Source organism: Talaromyces proteolyticus, assembly GCF_021365285.1.
Source record: "Talaromyces proteolyticus strain PMI_201 chromosome Unknown BGW36scaffold_8, whole genome shotgun sequence".
Lineage (NCBI taxonomy): Eukaryota > Fungi > Ascomycota > Eurotiomycetes > Eurotiales > Trichocomaceae > Talaromyces > Talaromyces proteolyticus.
In genome coordinates, this window is record NW_025764284.1 from 1,699,326 (window position 1) to 1,718,695 (window position 19,370).

A 19,370-nucleotide genomic window follows, 5' to 3' on the forward strand; every position below is an offset into this window, starting at 1 on the left:
GCTGCGACTCACCTGATATCGCGCTCTAATGGGCTGTTTGTCTCAACACAACCTCGTCGTGTTATCTTTCCTTCGTTTTACAAGCAACCGTTCTGGGAGCTAGGTCCAATATTTCCAAACATTATTACGCGCAGCCAGAGCTGGGATGCTAGGATCTCTCCTATGTGATCGGTCTCATCGTGACGCATGTAATATTTCGATATTGGGATGATTGATCTCACACCGTGGCGCTGTTTCTATGAGTGACACTGCCCTATCCTTATTTCCTTCTTTCTATCGATCTATCTTTACTTTCGCCTCCCTATTCTTCGTTTTCCTCAAACATATGTTGACACTATTGCCTATAATATCACTCTAATACTCAACGCCTAAGCCGCTTTGGCTCGGGCAGCCCGCTGGTTGAATGGCGGCTCTCAGTGGGAACGCTACAAATGTGGCACAAGACAATAATCAGACCAGAAAGGTGAATTTCGCAGTGAAGATCTGTAAACAACAACCCCGCTGAGTATCTACTTCAAAGTTCTATTGTCAAGATGTTTGCGCCCTCAAGTCCAACAGGTCATTGGTGGGAACGGTGGATGTAAGTCACTACTGAAAGATAATGGTAATGAGCGGTCTAACAATTAGCAGAGGACGTTCTACGAAGTATGTATGCAAGAAGGTCCTTTTGGTCGTATATTAATCAATTCTCAGGTTGAATCGCACGAGCCTCCCGGGGACGAAGATCAGCTTATCATTGCTCATGTCCCAGTCCCGGACATGGAGATAGCGGAATTTCTCCAAACCGGAGTGGTAAATGATGTTTCTAGGTTTTTGTCTACCACTATACTAACCTCTTTTTGGTCAGCCCCCGAAAGGATATGTCTATGTCATGTGGATTGACCACTCTGACGGTCATTCACTTGTCTCTGAAGATGAACTTGACCTTGTTGATCGACCCATCGATATTGGAAACTTTGTGAAGCGTAGCCAGACTGACACCATGATTGGAAGGGTCATTGGCATATTTGCTAAATACACCCTTCGACCAATCGCTTACAGAGAGGTCGACCCGAGATTAGGGGAACGAGGCCCCGTTAAATTCACAAAGAAGAAACCAAAATGGTATCACCCACATGAAATAGACACCTCAAACCCTCCTCTCCTCGAAGATGTCGATGAAGAAGACCTAACGAGCTATGACGACTACTACGCTGGCAAATACATCATATATCGGCAGAAAGTTGGCATCGTCCAATGGACTAGCCGTGATGTAGTGCTCATGTTGCCAAACCAGTCAGTCGTTATACCACAAGATCCTCGAGTGGTCGACACGCCACTAGAAGCAGACCCAGACATAATTATATCCCAGCCACCCAGGTTCTCCAGAGATCCATTCGATGAGGGCCGGTATATGCCAGATTTTCTTCGTGTTCCCGGAGACTGGGTACACACTCCTTTAATGAATTTGAAGCGAGGTGATTGGATACACGGAAGTTATTCTGACAACCATTCTTCTGGAAATATTTTGTTCACGGCCACCAATGAAGTCTCAGTCGAATGGGTATGCTCAAATGTCTTCGCTATCGGTGCTCCTTCCGTTGGCCAGACTAGCGAGGTTTTAAGAGTGTCTGATATTCGAAACGAGGCTAAAGTGTACGATTTCCTGAAGACTCCTGGCGTTCGTGGAAGCGGTGGCTACCAGCTACATGGCGCAAGGTTCATTGGAGATATCGTTAGATTCAAAGACCCTGCAGGGGCGGCAGTGAAGTATTCACGGTTTGATCGAATACCTGCAAGTGAGACTTTTAGTTATGATGTCAATGCTTTTACTATAGTGTCTTCGAAAACGGATGTCGTCGTCCAGTGGCAAGATCTATCTACCACTACTCAGGCATCTACATCTCTCCACAGGCTTTCGGCTCATGAAGATGTGATTATGCCGGGGGAAATAGTTGCTTTGAAAGACACAATCCAGACCATTCCTAATCACAGCACCCGCCGATTTGACCCGTCCACTTACAGTACCAATTTTGGAGGCACCAATGCTTCAATTTTGCAGTTGAACCAGGTTGGAGTGGTCCAGAATGTGAACAGTCGAGAGCAAGTTGCGTCGATTCGTTGGTTCAAAGATCCCCATGTGGATCTTCTCTACCAAGGCAAAGTTCTTCGACCGACTTCAGTACTAGGAGAGCCAGGAGATGAAAGTAATGAAGTCTCCATGTATGAACTTGCGACTTACGACGCCTTACGCTTCAACATACAGGAGCAAGTAATAGTTATCATAGTACCGGGGATGGTTCATTCATATAGTCTAGTGAATACTCCCGAAGATCCGTCATCGGCAACTGCTGGCCAGTGCGCGCTCAGTCATTTATGGCCTGTCGCATTTACCTACATGAACGTGTATTTAGAGGACATCAAAAAGGTCATAGTCAACACGGAGTGGTTCCGACGGTCGGTTAAAGTTGACTACGATGCGCTACTTGGGGGTACACTCGAGAATCAAATGGCACCGTTTGATACTCACCAACCGCTTGATTGGGTTGGGCACATTGTCGAGATTAATTTGGATGGCACTGTCACTGTTCGATTAGGGGCTCTGGATCAATGTCGAGATATTCGGCTTCCGCTTGAAAGGGTATTAATGGTAGTTGACGAGGACAGCGCTGGGCAAGATGATGAAACTGCCGACCTAATGCATGCCTTGGTTGACCAATTTGGGGACGGAGACGACCGTCTCGAATTCCTTACAGGATTGGGGCTATCCCAATGGATTCGTGGCCATCCAGAAAACGAGGACTGGACCACAGAGTCTGATGAAGAGGAGTCTGATGAAGAGGAGTCTGATGAAGAGGAGTCTGATGAAGAGGAGTCTGATGAAGAGGAGTCTGATGAAGAGGAGTCTGACGAAGAGGAATATGTGGAAGAATCGTTTTCACATGGCTACCAAATGGTTGACAACGACAACGACGTTATCATGGAAGATGCTCCCCCTGGCGTAGTCCCACCGTCGAGTGAGCACGCCATCGAACGTTCTACTACTGAGGGCACCTCTATTTTAGACCCTGCCAGGGTTAACAGCGATCCTCCAAAGTTTGCCATTCTAGATACGCCCCCTCCGTTTGACCACCACTTTTCCCATACTAAAGTAGTCGAAAATGGTAATGCACTTGCGCTACGTCGCATAACCAAAGAGTACAAAATTCTTGAGACATCGCTCCCACCAGGAATCTTCGCGCGAACATGGGAGTCGAGAATGGATCTCCTACGAGTTCTAATCATTGGACCCGAAGGAACCCCCTATGAATATGCACCTCACGTAGTTGATTTTCATTTTGACAAGAATTTCCCGAACCAGCCTCCAAACGCTTTCTTCCATTCATGGACGAACTCGATGGGTCGGATTAATCCAAACCTGTACGAAGATGGGAAGATCTGTCTAAGTATTCTAGGAACATGGTCAGGGAAAAATGCGGATGAGATGTGGTCTCCAAGCAAATCGACGCTGTTACAAATCCTAGTCTCGATCATGGGTCTTGTGCTGGTCAAGGACCCATTCTATAGTATTTCTTCCCTTAATATTCAACTCTTTCCCCTCCCTTGCACTGACACACATCTAGATGAAGCCGGATTTGAGGTATTTGCAGCGGAAGGAAACCAGCGTGTTGAGAGTAGTCAATACACCGAAAAATCATTCGTGATGACACGGGCTTTCATCAAACGCGCACTAGAAAGATCCGTTCCTGACTTTGAGGATATTCTCGCCTGGCAGTATCTTCCGGGATCTCAGTCTGAAAAGCGGCCTTGCCTATTACAGAAGGCGATCTCAGAAGCTCGCAAGATGATTGAGCATTACAATTCCGCGTCTGATAAGAAGGATGAGGACAGCATAGTCCCGGCTTCGCCCTTTGTCTCTCGGTTAAGCTTAGGTGCCGTCGTGATGCTCCGAAAACATCTCGACGCATTAGAAAAACTACAGAATGATGCAGAGGAGCGTGTTGGCCAACTCTAGAAGGAGGAAACATTAAGCGTATAATGTTGACATTCAACAGTGCAGCTTTTGAGGAGTATGATTACAGGGAGCGCTGGCGCATGGTGCATTATTCTTATTGCCGTACTTTTTCTTCCGTTAGGACTTTTTCGCGAATTAAGATGCCCTGGGAATAGACAAAAGAAGACTGTTTAGATATGAAATGCATGAATTATGACAAGGAAAAGCGAGCGAATAGCAGGCAGCGTTAGGCACGTAGTGTGCAATAATAATAATAATATAATATGTGTTTGCAGGTCGCAGCACAAACAGGCGACAAAAGGAGCGCAGTGCCGGGCCCGGGCGCGCGGCAGCAGTCTTTGACGCGGGCCTTGCCTACACGACACTCTTTCTCCTCTCTCGCCTCGTTTGTCCCTGCTCTCCCTTCTTTTCCATCCATATTCCTAAATAGTTAATCCCATCGAAATCATTTGCATCGCAGCAGGAAATCCAAAAGCCCATAACTTTGCACAGAATCGGATTTTTTCGTTTCTTTTGTTCCCGTTGATGTTCTGATACCCAAAGCTTTCCTTCTTCACCGTCTCTCGCGGTCTCTCGCGTCATGGGGAGCTATCGCATCGGTAAGTCATCAATATATGTCTGTATTTATCGTTAATCCTCTTTCATGTGTTGTGTTTCATTCGTAAATACAATCATCGCTATGATTTTTCCCTTAGTCTTTTGATAATTTGCGCGATGAGAAGCGAAAACACCAACTAACAGCACGACAGAGGTATCAGCCAACAACCGGGCTGGCTGCAACGCCCCAGCCTGTAAAAAGACCAAAGTCAAGATCCTGAAAGGCGAACTACGTCTTGGAAGTTGGGTCGAGACAGAAAAATTCCAGAGCTGGTCTTGGCGCCACTGGTGCGTGCCATTCATTAACCAAAACATTTCGCCTGCAAGGGTATGATTTGAAGGGGCTAACATCTGTCGATAGGGGTTGCGTGACTACAAAGGTCATTAGCAATATTGTCAGTTCTCTTGGGGATGGTGATGAACCCGACTTTGACTTGCTTGATGGCCTTGATGAGTTGCCTGAGGAAGAGCAAGACAAAGTCAAGCAGGCTTTGAAGGATGGCGACATTGACGAAAGCGACAGGACTGTTGTAAGTTGAGCGATCCTCTTCTTCGTTAACATAAGGCTCATACTATAATTACAGCGCGAAGATGAGGCGGGCGATGAGGTGAGTGGCTGCTATCGACTGTCTTTCACATTATAGCTGATTAAAAGAATAGGCCGCTGAAAAGCCTGCCGAGGAAGAAAAACCTGCAACCAAGTCTAAAAAACGCGCTCGTGCTGGCGCCGAAGCGGCCGAAGAGGTCGTCCCCAAGAAGACTAAGAAGACTGCTGGCAAAGCCGCAGTGAAAGACGAAGCTGCTGACGAGAAACCTGCTAAACGTGGTAGAGCCGGTAAGGCTGCTGAAGAACCCGCCGCAGCGGTTGAGGATGCGCCGAAGAAGGCTAGAGGACGCAAGAAGAAGACTGCTGCTGCTGAGGAAGAGAGTGTTGACGATGCGGAACCTGAACCAGCACCACCAGCCAAGAAAGCTCGCAAGGAGGCTACCAATGGCGAAAAAGCTAAGCGAGGTCGTCGCCCAAAGAGAGCTGCAAAAGACGAGTAGCGCGACTTATGGGAGAATGGAAAGATCATTGTAGTTTCCTCGCTTTCTGCATTGGTCAGGGTGTCGCGATGCTGGTTTGGCATTATGCCTGATAGGTCTATGTGAGCTGCGAAAATATCTACTTGTCACGGGATCTTCTTTCATGTTAGAACAGGGATTCGATGTATTAGTTTACAATGTATTAATTGTCTCTTTTTTTCCGGGAAAATAGTCCTGCGAGCGCATATCCACATTCGAACTTAATATTCACTTGATTTGCTGAATACATAGATGCTTCCGGCGTACTATTCTCTACAACTGTCAAGTCATGGATCTGCGGCATCTCGCTCTCGGCGCCATGACGATGCGCTAGCAATACGAGATTGCCTGATTGGGAACCTCGTACCGGCAATTCAGTCAACTTTAGTCTGCGCAAAAGAAAATGATCGACAGTTTTCTCCACAAGACTTCTTCATTGATCAATCATGTCAAAGCCTCCCGGGGCGTTCCTCGTTTCGCAGTGCCCGGGAAAGGCAATATTCTAGAAAGAATGCTCGCTCGTATTAGCGTTATTCCTGGATTGGGCGAATACGAGTTTAGCCTCAGCTTTGAGGCTATTAGGCTGTGCAGTCCCTAGGGTACGAGTGAATTTCCATTGTGGGTAGGTCCGGGTTCGCTTTACAGACTATATAATGAGGCTGAACACCCTGCTCATTTTGCTGGTTCTATCAACTCAGGATAGGATTTTTGATGCGAATCCAGACTTTTAACAAAACCAATCTTGCTAAACGTGAACTTTCTCTGCGTCTATTGATTCATACAATCTGTCCAAGATGCTCGAAGAACGAGATTCTTACCGTGAGTAATTTATACGCCCAGTATTCCCTGCGTTCTCATCCTGACTTCGCATAGAGCAGGGCAGCTTCTGGTACTATGCTCCGAACAAGGGCGCTCCCATAGCCTTTGCCATTCTATTCGCAGTTTCGGGTCTTTGGCACTTTTATTTATGCCTGTTCGTATCGTCTTTCTTTTGCAATTTATTTGAATATCTCTCGCTAATAGACATGTCTAGGAAACTTCACTGCTGGAAAGTCACCGGATTACTTCCCTGGTCCGCAACGTTGTTTACTGCTGGTTTCGTCGTACGATCCATCGCGGCATTCGGACAATGGGATAATCTGAACCTGTTTATTGTCAGTCAATGTCTTCTACTTGTAGGACCGTACGTATCCTTACTAGCTTGGAATAGAACACCCTCACTAAATGAAAATATAGACCCATCTATGAAGCCGCCAATTTCCTCACCCTCGGTCGCATTCTCTACTACGTCCCTTACCATTCCCCCATCCACCCCGGGCGAGTCTTCACCACCTTCATCGCGCTAGGCCTGATAATCGAGTCTCTGACAGGCAGCGGAGCCTCGCTAGTATCGAATTCCTCTAACCCTCCCTCTGTGCAAGACGCCGGGAAAGCACTGATGAAGGCGTCGCTCATCTTGCAGTTGGTGCAAATGGCCGGTTTCGTCTCTATTGTCCTTACATTCTACCGGCGATGCTACCGGGCTGGTCTCTTGTCCTACAAAATCAGGCGGCCTCTGCACGTGCTACTTGCCAGTTGCGTTCTCATCACAATCCGCACGGTCTACCGCACTGTCGAGTACTTTGAAGCGGCGAGTATCACGGTCTGGGATATCGATAAGATAAGCCCTGTCCTGAAACAGGAGTGGTTCTTTTGGGTCTTTGAAGTGATGGTTATGTATTCTAACACAACCATGCTGAATATCCTTCATCCCATGACGAAATTACCAAAGTCAAATAAAATCTATTTAGCAAAGGATGGGGTTACGGAGATTGAGGGACCGGGATTTCAGGACAAGAGGCCGTTTATTCTGACATTCCTTGACCCGTTTGATGTTGGGGGTATGTTGATGAAGAAGAAGAGGCATGAGAAGTTCTGGGAGGAGGGAAATCAAGGACTGTCGGCTGGGGCGAAAGTCGGAGATGTTTAGACGGCTATGAAGAGCTGAATAGGTTTTCTTTTTTACTATAGGGTCTTATATTTCGGCTTGACGTTTTACATATTTTTGGCATACCACATGCAAGTTTTAGTCGTGTAAGTAGTATATGACATCGGGTTGATTTCTTCTAGACAACTAGGGCAATAGCCATGAGGGCAGTAGACTACAGCTTGTAAACAATCTTATACGCCGAAACCTTTCCGTCTCTGAACTCCTGGAACCCTTTAGTAACAGAATCTAAGCCGTCAAATACCTTGGTCGCATTAGGCTTGATCTTGCCCTGTTCGAGCCATACCGGCAAATTGTCGAAAAGCTCAGTTGCTAATTCGTGATCATCTTTTGATGCCTACACACATTTTATCAGTTCCGTGATCTCCCTTCATACATATTTAGATTGGAAATACTCACCGGCCAAAAGAGAATATCTCGGTACGAATGATCTTTCAAAAACACCGTCCACACCAACACATCACTGACGACAGTCTGTTTGGTGACATTTTCTGTACATGCTTTACCCGGCCGCACGGTGCAGAGATATCCCGGCGCATTCTCAGTCAGGGCCTGTGAAGCAATCGTAGACGATGGGTCTTCGCCGATAGTATCGAACACGTAGTGCAGGCCTGGCACTGCAGCTCGGATTTTTTCCACCACTTTTTCATCCCGGTAGTCAAATGCCTCTGACGCTCCATAGGAGCGAACGAGATCAAAATTGCGTGGGCTACAGGTTGTTACCACCTTGATACCGTATATGGCAGCAAGTTGGATGGCGAATAGTCCGACACTTGCTAATGGCATAGTTAGACGTGGACTTTGACATGAAAGTGTCAGTGATTCATACAGCTTCCGCCCCAGATTAGAACACTCTGGCTTGACGCGTTCTTTCTATCAATGTTCAGACAGGTCTTGGCGAATAACGCTAGCCATGCTGTCCCGCTGGCCAAGGGGATTGTGCTTGCAGCATCCCCGGAAATGCTCGGGGGTACTTTGTAGCAGATGTTTTGGTCTGCAATGGTATATTCACTATACCCACCCAATCCCTTAATCTCTCCTTTTTGCAATCAGTAACGCCAAGATGGTAGGATGTATGGGCGCATACCTCCCCAGATTAGCCCAGCGACCACATCGCCTTTGGCAATTCTGGTGACGTTTGACCCAACTTCCACGACAGTGCCGTAAAAGTCACAGCCTAAAATATGACCGTCCCCGAAGACCTTGTTGTCGAATGATTTGACTGGTGACGGATAAGAACTAATGTCCTAGCATTATGGATATGGGGATGTTACCGTCTGTAGGGTTTTGAGCTACATATTGAACCTTGACAAGAGCTTGACCAGGTCCTGGAGTCGGGGTAGTAATCGAGTCTTTGACCAGCTTGTAAGTGTCACTACTCTCTTTACCTGGTCGGATGACAACTGCTTGGGATGTTCGGGCCATGTTTAAAAGCACGGATTGGCTTGGCAATATAACACTTTTGTTTCGTTGAACTCTGAATACACAAATCACTGGACTAACAATATCTTTGAGAGACGGCCTTTCAGAGCTTTATATAAGCATGTTAATGATGTCTCTTTGTATTATTAAATGGTATTGTGCGTAATTGATAACCAATAGAATAAAGCGATATCATAGAATTCATTACTAATATGGCTATCCCACCCGAGTGGGATGGTGGGAGAAGTTGATTTCAAATGACAATCTTCGGCAATCTCTCTAAATCAATGGACCGCGTAAATATAGTCGGATGTTAGTATAGTTTTCAATGATCTTTTTTCCAGCGATGGGTATATTGAGTTCCGATAGTAGCCGCGAGTTGTAGGAGTTGATTTAGTTTTCAGGATGCAGTCTTGTATATGACTCGAAGAACAGATTTAATTCGTAGGTTCGTTTGGGCAAATTGAAATCACCGGAAAAGATTACTTCTGCCTGTCAATCTTCTGGCTGTAATTGATGAACAGAGAGGATGTAAAGAGTTTGAAAATTGCCCCAACAGTTTCGGTGGTGGAAAATAAATAAAGTATACAGTCACGTGATGATAGCGATAAGCGTTGCTAGGACAACTTTAGCACTAGCCCGATCGGGAGGGATTGTCGATCCATCAACACCACAAGGCAGTTTCACACCGACGGCCCAGCGACTCTTCCACATTCCGTCTATGCGACCTGGAAGTTAATAAGTTAATTCAGGCTCATACCAAACGAGCATCAGCTTCCAAATAGAAGCAAATCACTTTTTGGATCAGCCTCAATATCAGCGCCAATATTGAACACACCACATCACCATGAATCCTCCGCCAAAACCGGCGTCAAGCCAGACCTCGCTGTTTCAGGTCTATCTCAGACTCCGACCGCCTATCACCAAAGAAGAAGCCGCAAATGTTCAGCGAGGAGAGCGATATCTTAATGTCGAACCTGTGGTTGCAGCAGAGAGCCAAGATGAATCTTTACAAGATTCCCATCCCAAACACATCACCTTGCAGCCACCAAATGATTCTCGGAAACGCGCGGTCGAAAAATTCGCTTTCACACGGGTTTTTGAAGAAGAGTCAAAACAGCTCGAGGTTTTTGAGAGCACCGGAATGGCTTCGCTGATAGACGGGGTTCTACGTGAAGGTCGGGATGGATTGGTTGCGACTCTCGGAGTCACAGGCAGTGGAAAGGTAAAGACTATATTGGTCCATGCTATCTGAAATAGCGCATACTGAATTGGAGTAGAGTCACACTATTCTTGGCTCCAAGAGCCAACGCGGGATGACGCAAATGTCTCTTGACGTTCTCTTTAGATCTTTGTCAAGCACCATCCGATCTGCTGATAACTTTGAGGACCCTTCTCTCCTTCCATCGCTCAGCGCAACCGATCCATCCGAAGCTCAAATTTTCTCTGCTAGAAATTTCATTGATAGTATTTATGGAGATCCTAGCGAACGCAGTCGAGCTTCCAGAGCTCAAACTCCCATGTCAAGAGCCCAAACCCCGATGCTGGTACGACCGGTTCAACAGTTCAAGACGTGCGAGGCGTTGTACTGACATATTTTAGGACTCTTTCCAAACGCCTGTAATTCCACGACGCCATTTAAATCAACGCCTAGCCGCTCTTCCAGGTACACCTGATGTTTCGCATTTAACAAAGCTAGTAGACCCAGACTCGGAACATGTGGTGCTCGTATCAATGTATGAAGTCTATAACGACCGCATCTTCGACCTTCTCTCTCCTTCACTCGTCCCTGGACCCGGAGGAGTTATGACTCGCCAGGGTGGAAACAGCCAGAGAGATAGGCGACGTCCATTGCTTTTCAAATCAACAGAGGCCTCACCTGACCGGAAGGTAGTCGCCGGACTTCGAAAGGTTGTGTGCAGTAGCTATGAAGAAGCTATGATGGTCTTAGAAACAGGCCTTAATGAGCGCCGTATTGCCGGTACGGGAAGTAACAATGTCAGCTCTCGAAGTCATGGGTTTTTTTGCCTCGAAGTCAAGAAAAAGGTCAAAAGCCGTAGGTATGGGGAAGTGACTTGGGCTGGCAATACTTTGACTGTAGTCGATCTTGCTGGTATGTACCAACCATTAGTAAAGTACCTCTAATCAAAGCTAAATATTTCAGGTTCTGAGCGAGCACGGAACGCAAAGACTGCTGGTGCAACACTCGCTGAAGCCGGCAAGATTAATGAAAGTTTGATGTATCTGGGTCAATGCCTGCAGATGCAAAGCTACTTTCAAGATGGAAATAAGGTAAAGTAATACTCAAAGCAGTTACCATGTCAATACTAACCATATGGTCGTAGACGGTCGTCCCATACAGACAATGCAAGCTTACAGAGCTTCTATTCTCTAACTCCTTCCCATCTTCACACCTGACATCTCACAATCGCCATCCCCAAAAGGCAATCATGATCGTCACCGCCGATCCTCTCGGGGATTTCAATGCTACATCTCAGATTCTCCGCTACTCGGCCTTAGCACGGGAGGTCACTGTTCCCCGCATACCTTCCGTTACGAGCACTATTCTGTCGAGCTCTTCTATATCATCTCAAAGTCGTCCACAAACATCTAACGGCCGTACAACCCCTTATTCAGCTTCTACAGAAGATCTTGAGGAAGCCGCTCGGGAAATCGTCCGTATCACGGACGACTGTGAGGTACTGATTCTCAAGCTTGCAGAAGAGGAGATTGCTCGCCAGGAAGCAGAACTGAAACTCAAGGCTTTCGAAGAGAAATTCACATTGATCGAGCAAGAAATCCGTGAGGAATGCTGGGCCGAAATGGAGGAGAGAATGGAAGAGGAGCGAAAACGATGGCAGACAGCGTGGGACCAGCAGGTGAGATACTGTTACAACATTCAAAATCAGACGAACCTAATCCACTTCTTAGATTGGTCGGAACGAGGAACACCTGGATAAGAAACTAGAACTTGTCTCACGCGATATCAAGAGTAAGTTGTCCTACACATAGCGTCCTCGTATGAGAAAGGTCGTGAACTAAAGATTACTCAGTCTATGAAGATCCCGAACCAACTCCCGATGAACGTGTCGACGAATTGGAACGCGAAAATGAGTATCTCTACAGCAAGATTGCTGCACTCGAGCGCCAAATCAACGCACAATCCCCAACACACAAGCCCAAAGCTGGGTCAACAATTCATGATACCAGTGAGCTAAGTCTACTCAGCAACGAAAGCAGTGACTTAGAAAACGCATTCCAGAAAATCGGTACATTTAAACTTGCCGACCAGTATCATCACTCCACAGGCTCAACGAAATTAACACCAAAGGCTGCCAAGGTTACTCCCACTGCAGCCAGCGCAAAAAAGCCACGACGAGTCACTGCAAGAAAGAGAGATCTAGGACCCGAAGAGGATTTGTAGATGGTTCTTCATTCTTTATCTTCTTGTTCATGCCTTTAACTATTTAATAAATATTCTCTTCACTTCAGGTATTATATAACCTTCGGATGACAGATGGGAAACGGCTGGTTTCTATACGCGTTGGGTTGTCTTGGTTTTTTCATGGTTTAATGCTTTCATACCCCTTTGTTTTCCTCTTTATCTGATTCACGATGCAAATACCTATCATATACAAACGTGATTTCCTATGCTGTCCTGGTAAACTCGAGTGAAGCGAAATTCATATATAATTGAAGTAATGGGTATCGTTAAAATGATAAACTCCCACCATAGTACATATAACCCAGTCATGACACGAATCTAGGAACATCGAACCCGAACAATGAGCCTCCAAATGTTAAAACACCATCACTCCCACAGCCAACCGTACACCTAATCGTACAACAAAACATAAACATAAAACCAAAAAGAAAAGGAAGATTACTGCGCTTCATCCTCAAGCAGCTGGTTCAACCTCCATGGCTGGTTCCTCGGCTTTGACATCAGTTTGAGGCAAGGCTTCTCCCTCTGCTTGAACGTCATCAGCCTCGGCCATCGTCTCATCGCCGACATCTTCAGTGATTTCTTCTCCTTCCGCCTCACCACCTTCCTCGGCATCGCCGTCCATGTCAATATCTTCCTGCCCGCCGTCGCCTTCGCCAGTATTATTTTCTATAATTTCATCTTCTTCCATATCTGCTTGAAGTTCCGTTTCTTCGCCTTCTTCTATTGCAAGTCCAGCGTCACCTTCAACATTACTACCTACCCGTTCTTGCGCATTGTCATTCGTATCATCGACTGCTTCATCGCCATACTCATTGATACTAGCTGGGGCGGACATTTCAGAGTTCTGTTCAACCGATTTCAGAGAATTCAAATTTGGAAATATGGCCCTCTGGTCCACCTTTAGTTTGTCAAGCTTGTCATCGTCCATTTCGCTTAATTCGCTCTCATCGGCACTATCATGCACACTCGCTGGAGCACTACTCTGTGCTGCAGATGCGCCTTCTGCTGCATCGTCCCGAAGGTGGCTAAGAGCAGCGGCTGGGGGTGGTGCAGGTGGTACTTTTTCTTCCTCAGCAGGAGCAGCAGCAGCTTTCGTTGTAGATGGACGAGCAAACCGGTTGACAATAGCCTCGGCGCGCTTCTGGATGTCTCGGCGAGCTATACCCTTGGTTCGTCCACGAGGAGGAGCAGGTGCTTCCGATGCAGGAGCGGACGTAGGGGGTGTAGGATCATCAGCAGCGCCATCGGTATTCATCAAGAGGTGATCGACTTTCATTCTCTCGCGATTTTCTTCGTTTACTTGCTCAATGAACCGATGCTTGCTCTCTTCGTACAAACGAGCATACATATCAGCGATGAGGTCTTCGAACATGGTGACTTTCATGAGATTGTTGTTGAGTTTTTTGAGTTCAAAAGCTTCGCGTAGCAAGTCCAATGTCGGCCCATTGGTTGTAGGAAGGTCTTTGAGGTTGTCCAAGCGAGCTGAATTCGCAACAAAATCGTCCCAACTCAGGGGCTTGAAAATTCCATCTTCGTGATGCTCAGGGATAGCACCGGCACTTCGAATAAGCTGAGGTCCCAATTAGTTACATACCACCAAGGTGTTAAACCAATAGAATTACTTACCTTTGCATATACCATGCACATATCCTCCCAAAGCTTGGCATGATTTATAAAATCGCCCTGCTTCTTCCTGAGACGACGGAGCAACTGTTCCAGGCTGGATCGATCACCTATTTGATCTAGTAACTTCACGAAGAAATAGACATAACGCGTGGTATAAACAAAATGACGCCCAGGTCGTTCAAACTCGGGGCGCCAGACTTGCAGTGCCATGGTTTTTGTGAATATCTGGGGCATTAGCTCGTTCTTAGCAGCATTTGCTGCAGAGATAGCATCTTCCTGGCTATCGTAATGGATTTTAGCTATCCGTAACATGATTCGGTGATGCCAGTTCGATTTGTCTGCGTTCTTTAGGCACTTCAAAACGTCTAGAACGTAAGGTTTCCAGCTTGCCATATCTTGAGGAGGCGAAAGCTTCTTTGCATACGGGCTTTCCGACAGGATCTCACCAGCTTTGATAGGCTCAATTTGTTGTCGGGTTACAAGTTTGTGAAGAACCGAGACAAGTCTGAAATGAGGTTCAAAAATGGGATCCGCACCCTTTTCTTTCCGAGTTGGCAGTGTTTCGATTGCATCCAATAGTGGATCAAGGACACCATCTAAAGTGACAGCTTTATTGCTCCCCCGCATTGCCTCGTCACTATTGAACATCTTCCAACGACATTTACTAAGCATATAGTGGTTCACCCAATAGTTGGGCCTATCGACCATAGCACGCCGGAACAAGTTACTGGCCAATCCCCACACAGAGTATAGCCTCATCTCTTTGAACGGTTTCCCCGTATATAATTTTTGGCTCGCAAAGTCGCTGTAATGGCGCTGAAATTCATTGACGCTAAAAGCAGCCATATCAAGCGGTTGCCGAGATGATGCATAAAGGCGTATCCCGTAGTCTGTGAAAAGCTCCGATATCACTGCTCGCGACTTTTCATCCTCGTCACCAGCCCTTAGCGCACCAACTACTGCCATAGCATAGCAGTGAATAGCATTACGTTGCAGGCTTGCTAGATCCGACTTATTGTTGTTGATTTTGTCTGAGGACCATGTAATCTCGTCTTCAAGCTTAGAATCGTATGTTTGAGCAAGTCTATACCATGTCTCCCAACGTTCTGTGGCGTATTCCAAGTCTTGCCGAAAGTATGTGATTGCATCATCCAGGTCGTTAGTGGGAGCTGGAATCAATCGTTTCTGGGTCCGAAATTTCGTCAATGATGCGTGGCCAAGAAGAAAATACCATCCTTTCCTTGCGTTTTCGGAGGTTGGCACAGGAACAGGTGTCAATGCCAACCCGCCCACACCCTGTACAAGACGGAACAATTCTGATGGATTAATGGGCGACTTCAAATATCCGTTGATGATGCGCCTATTGAAGGCTAAAGTGGGGTGTCTGGTAGTCCCGATTGCCTGCTGCACCCTCTCAATCGTTGTTTTCAGTTCAGACTTTGACAGATCCTTGATGTTCAGGCGATCAACTTGCATGAGAACAAAATCTACCATCATGGCAGCCGAACGTGAATCCAACTTCTCTATAGGGCAACCGTGATCGGATGTTGCTATTTGATTGGAGAATTTGAAGCCATGCAAGTCAAAGAGAACTTGTGCGATGTCAAGTTCACAATCCTCATTGGTTTCAGTGCTAAAAAGTTCTGATTTCATCAGCTTGAGAAGAATTTTATCGGCATATTTGCATGCAGACCGAACACCCAACGCGCTGTGAACGGCGCGAAGGAATTGAATTCGGTCATCGGACGGGGTATCAAACATTTCCTTCTCTTGTGACATATATTCCTTGACCAGCGTGTACTGCAATACCCAGCAGCGAACTTGCATATCCCTGAGCTTGTCTTTGAAAGACTCAAGTGACTTTCCTAGTGTGCCACGTAATTCAAAAGCAGGACGCAGGCCCACGCGAACCATGTCTTCGTAAAGAGTGAATGTGTGAAGTAGTCGAGAAATGTGAGCAACTGCTACCATGGAGGAACGCAAGTGTTCTAGATCTATACACTCAAAAGCGGTAGATGGCTTTTCAATAAGCTCCGGTAACAACTTAATCAAGATATTATTGAGTGATTTCAGCCACCTCAACAATATTAAAGGCCGAGTGTCGTTAGCAGATTCCAGAAAAGAATTGCCCCGGATTTCTTTGACAACAGCCTCGATGCTTCGAAGCTGGCAAGAAATTACTTTGGGTAGATAGTCGATATCTCGGTATGCGTCCTGTAATCGTCGCCATAAGAAGAGACGAAGTGTGGCATCCCCTCTATCAAGGAATGACGCGAGTTCCTGAAAATGTGACGGGGTTGATACGCCATCATCAGGGCCTGAAATAATGTCCTCTTGAATGAACTCTACCGAAGAAGGATCAAGGATGGGTTCAATACTCTCTATCAAAGAAACCGAATCCTCCTTTTCTGACCCAAATATCTTCATAAAAAAGTCCATCGAATTGAGACGCGATATCTCCTGGTCTAGCGCAGAAACAGAAATTTCCGGCATGATCGCATTGTTGATTAGTACAATAGCAGGCTCATCAAATGAGGTGAGAACTTGTTTGAGATCATGTAGACAAAGTAAGATATGCTCACGCGTAGCATCTTCGGCCATATTCGAGTGAAATGTTGTTGACCAAAGATGTCGAAGGGCAATCTTGGTGCGGTAATCCCCTTCCAGTCCATGATCCATGAAGAGACGGACTGCAGTCTGCGCTAACATCCCCCATCTCATCAGGCGGTCACGCTGTGAAATACGTGTAGCTTGGTCAACTTCACTATTAGGATTGTTGATAAGAGCGTAGACATCCAAATGGAGTTCGTGAAGAGTTTGTGTCATCTCCATCTGAGCATAATGTGCGGCAGTATAAATGAAAGGGTCTTCAGATGTTGAGGCATGGCCAAGGATATCCTGCTCTAGCTCGCAAATAATAGTAGACATTCTCTCATAAAAGTACACATCTTCCTGGATGATGAGCTGCACAACAGTCTCTTTCAATTCTTCAGGCCATGGTGAAGAAATGTAAAGGGACTCTGATAGAAGTCCATTGAAGACGGAATCAGATTTCTTCTCCATGGGTTGTAGAATCTTGCATAACCAAGTAAAGGCGACTTCATGGTAGTGAATCAAACCTGCGTTAATTTCTTCTACAAATTCATCCAAGCCGCAGCCTCCGCCGAGTAGATCATCTTTGCTGGGTTTCTGAGCGGACTTTCTCGAGTGCTCGAGAAATATTGCCAGGCCAGAACGATTCATGCCACGAAGGTCTTGCAAAGCTGTCGAGCTATCACCTTGCATAGCTGAGCGAGCCTTCTCGTCATCCCAAGTTGCCAAAGCGCTACGAAGGTCGTTTGCAAGAATCATATCAGGGGACTTTGCGGGTGGTTGAATATCAATCGCAGGTCGTAGTTTATTGATGGACTCACAAACTTGGTGTTTGAGCTCATCAATTGTTCCCAAATCTTCAACGCCGATCTTTGAAAGGATGCCACCAACAGTACCGAACATCCACTGGTCAGCATGCGAGTAGTCCTCCAGGCGGTCGTCGTAATATCTCTGGTCCAGGCTAGCATCCTCTGTTTGTAGTAGACTCTCTGCATTTGACTCTCGAGCGCGGGTTCGACGGCTTTTTGTTCTCCCACCATCGACCATCTCGTCATTCCCAACAGAAGCAGACGAACGTTTTCTGGGATTGGGGTTCAATGACTTGCATTCAACATCCTCCGCTATATGGCTTTCTGCCGATTTTAGGCCGTCCACGGGCGGCTTATAAATGCCTTCCAATGACTCTCTCAGTTGTGATTCCGCCCGTCGATCAATTGAAGATTGATCATCAACTGTTTCCAACGTAGGGACAGGCGCCGGGACCTCTGGTGCCTCCTCTCTTGTCAAAGGGTCCACCGAGGTCTCCAACATCTCGACATCTTTGGGCAGAATTGGCAGGCTTCTATGGGCTGGACTTTGAGGAGATTCTTCGCGTAAGGGTAATGAGATTCCGATAAATGTAGAATTGCCTGGTTTTTGTACTTCCGCCCGGATCAACCCCAGTATCGCTTTCCCAATAGCATACCATGTTCTATCGGCGGAGACAATCATATGACGGTTTGTTAGATGCGCCGACCAACTTTTTGTAGACAGAGAAGTTTTAGATATTTCTTTTGGCAGGCCTGGAAGATAAGGATAAGGGTCTTGAATGTGACTTCTGGCGAACCGAAGCAATGCTTTTCGGGGCTTCTTAGAAGGCGGAGCTTGTAATGTCGAAAGATCATCAATAATTGCTCGAAGGAGTCCCTGCAATTCTTCACTAGAGAATGCCTCATCCAATCCCAATTGCTCGGTGCGCACCTCTACCTCATTATCGTCACCCACCAGTACACTTTCAGAGCAATACCGAGCAAGGCGATAACTATTCAACGCGCCACCCAATCGAGCAGCCTTCCTCCAAAGGTCGAGGTCGGTATCGTCTCTCTCCAAAGCTTCGGCAAACATTTTTAGAGCAGCTTGGGACTCCTTTGCAACCGTCGATGGCGCTCCGGAATTGGAGCGAAGGGTCTCCTTTAGGACATCTAGATGAAACTGGCCATTGTTCTTATACGAAAGGTATATAGTCTGCGGTAGAGCACTTGCTGCCGCGTCGTTGACATCGATCTCGGCAAGCGCATCGGCGGCAGCATCGTCGACATCGGCGTCCGGCAATGTGCTTCGCAGATAGTCCGAAATCGATTCAGGGTATTTGAAGATGTCTGATTCCAGCAGAGCAGCATAGGCCTCCCGGGCCTGCGGGTAGAAGTCTGGGCCCTGCGAGTGAAGTTTCAGGGCGTTCTGGTAAAGTTTAAGAGCTTCTTCGATTTGGATCTCCTTGGTGTCATCAACCTCCTCCGGGACGTCCTCTGCGGGCTCGATATTCAATGCGGTAAAGCTTGCCATTTCTCAGACCGATGAAGCAGCTGCCGGGCAGCTCTCATTGACGAAATCGAAGGTTATGTGGCTGGTGAGCAGCTCTATGGCGAAGGTGAGGGTTGGAGAAGGAACATGCGATCAAAGAGCGAAGCACCGCAAATGCTCAGGAAGAAATATAATTGAGAATCAAACAAGGCTCGCATCTATAGCAACAAGAAAACTCTGACAGATTGGATGCTGGATGGCATCCAGAGCATGTCGTCGAAGCGAGCATAATAATGATCGGAACAAGAAGAGAAGGAGCGACACGCCCTGATCTGGGCGCGCTCGGGGAAGCTGCGAGC

General features: G+C 46.7%; 6 protein-coding genes across 6 annotated transcripts; 4 read left to right on the top strand and 2 right to left on the bottom strand.

The window, feature by feature from the left end:
* Nucleotides 1-440: 440 nt before the first annotated feature.
* BGW36DRAFT_203031 (uncharacterized protein) lies at nucleotides 441-4,195 on the top strand. Its single transcript, XM_046209873.1, has 3 exons — nucleotides 441-645; nucleotides 694-792; nucleotides 848-4,195. Exons 2-3 carry the CDS (start codon nucleotides 760-762, stop codon nucleotides 3,992-3,994), a joined length of 3,180 nt encoding a protein of 1,059 aa, XP_046070632.1. The 5' UTR covers nucleotides 441-645; nucleotides 694-759; the 3' UTR covers nucleotides 3,995-4,195.
* A 153-nt stretch (nucleotides 4,196-4,348) lies between these two features.
* Nucleotides 4,349-5,887, top strand: BGW36DRAFT_382776 (poly polymerase and DNA-ligase Zn-finger region-domain-containing protein). The gene is made up of 5 exons (XM_046216589.1): nucleotides 4,349-4,593; nucleotides 4,744-4,879; nucleotides 4,953-5,121; nucleotides 5,176-5,199; nucleotides 5,252-5,887. The coding sequence occupies exons 1-5, from the start codon at nucleotides 4,575-4,577 to the stop codon at nucleotides 5,636-5,638; spliced, it is 735 nt and encodes a 244-aa protein (XP_046070633.1). The 5' UTR covers nucleotides 4,349-4,574; the 3' UTR covers nucleotides 5,639-5,887.
* Nucleotides 5,888-6,450: 563 nt separating this feature from the next.
* On the top strand, nucleotides 6,451-7,625 carry BGW36DRAFT_429370 (uncharacterized protein; the record flags this gene model as incomplete). The annotated part of the gene is made up of 4 exons (XM_046220680.1): nucleotides 6,451-6,475; nucleotides 6,530-6,629; nucleotides 6,690-6,839; nucleotides 6,893-7,625. 4 exons carry the CDS (start codon nucleotides 6,451-6,453, stop codon nucleotides 7,623-7,625), a joined length of 1,008 nt encoding a protein of 335 aa, XP_046070634.1.
* A 172-nt stretch (nucleotides 7,626-7,797) lies between these two features.
* On the bottom strand, nucleotides 7,798-9,068 carry BGW36DRAFT_429371 (chaperonin 10-like protein; the record flags this gene model as incomplete). The annotated part of the gene is made up of 5 exons (XM_046220681.1): nucleotides 7,798-7,980; nucleotides 8,043-8,419; nucleotides 8,473-8,682; nucleotides 8,731-8,865; nucleotides 8,918-9,068. 5 exons carry the CDS (start codon nucleotides 9,066-9,068, stop codon nucleotides 7,798-7,800), a joined length of 1,056 nt encoding a protein of 351 aa, XP_046070635.1.
* Nucleotides 9,069-9,912: 844 nt separating this feature from the next.
* BGW36DRAFT_398711 (kinesin family protein) lies at nucleotides 9,913-12,489 on the top strand (the record flags this gene model as incomplete). The annotated part of the gene is made up of 7 exons (XM_046218436.1): nucleotides 9,913-10,290; nucleotides 10,346-10,612; nucleotides 10,668-11,178; nucleotides 11,230-11,357; nucleotides 11,411-11,944; nucleotides 11,997-12,057; nucleotides 12,119-12,489. The coding sequence occupies 7 exons, from the start codon at nucleotides 9,913-9,915 to the stop codon at nucleotides 12,487-12,489; spliced, it is 2,250 nt and encodes a 749-aa protein (XP_046070636.1).
* Nucleotides 12,490-12,964: 475 nt separating this feature from the next.
* BGW36DRAFT_299883 (putative transcriptional corepressor of histone genes) lies at nucleotides 12,965-19,053 on the bottom strand (the record flags this gene model as incomplete). Its single annotated transcript, XM_046211574.1, has 2 exons — nucleotides 12,965-14,083; nucleotides 14,140-19,053. 2 exons carry the CDS (start codon nucleotides 19,051-19,053, stop codon nucleotides 12,965-12,967), a joined length of 6,033 nt encoding a protein of 2,010 aa, XP_046070637.1.
* Between the last annotated feature and the right edge of the window lie 317 nt (nucleotides 19,054-19,370).

What these genes read in the sequence shown, in the direction of transcription:
- BGW36DRAFT_203031 (XM_046209873.1), top strand. Translation starts at nt 760, where the DNA reads ATGGAGATAGCGGAATTTCTCCAAACCGGAGTG. An exon ending in AATTTCTCCAAACCGGAGTG is followed by an intron (nt 793 to 847) that starts GTAAATGATGTT and finishes CTTTTTGGTCAG; the next exon opens with CCCCCGAAAGGATATGTCTA.
- BGW36DRAFT_382776 (XM_046216589.1), top strand. An exon ending in ACGAAAGCGACAGGACTGTT is followed by an intron (nt 5,122 to 5,175) that starts GTAAGTTGAGCG and finishes CTATAATTACAG; the next exon opens with CGCGAAGATGAGGCGGGCGA. An exon ending in AAGATGAGGCGGGCGATGAG is followed by an intron (nt 5,200 to 5,251) that starts GTGAGTGGCTGC and finishes TTAAAAGAATAG; the next exon opens with GCCGCTGAAAAGCCTGCCGA.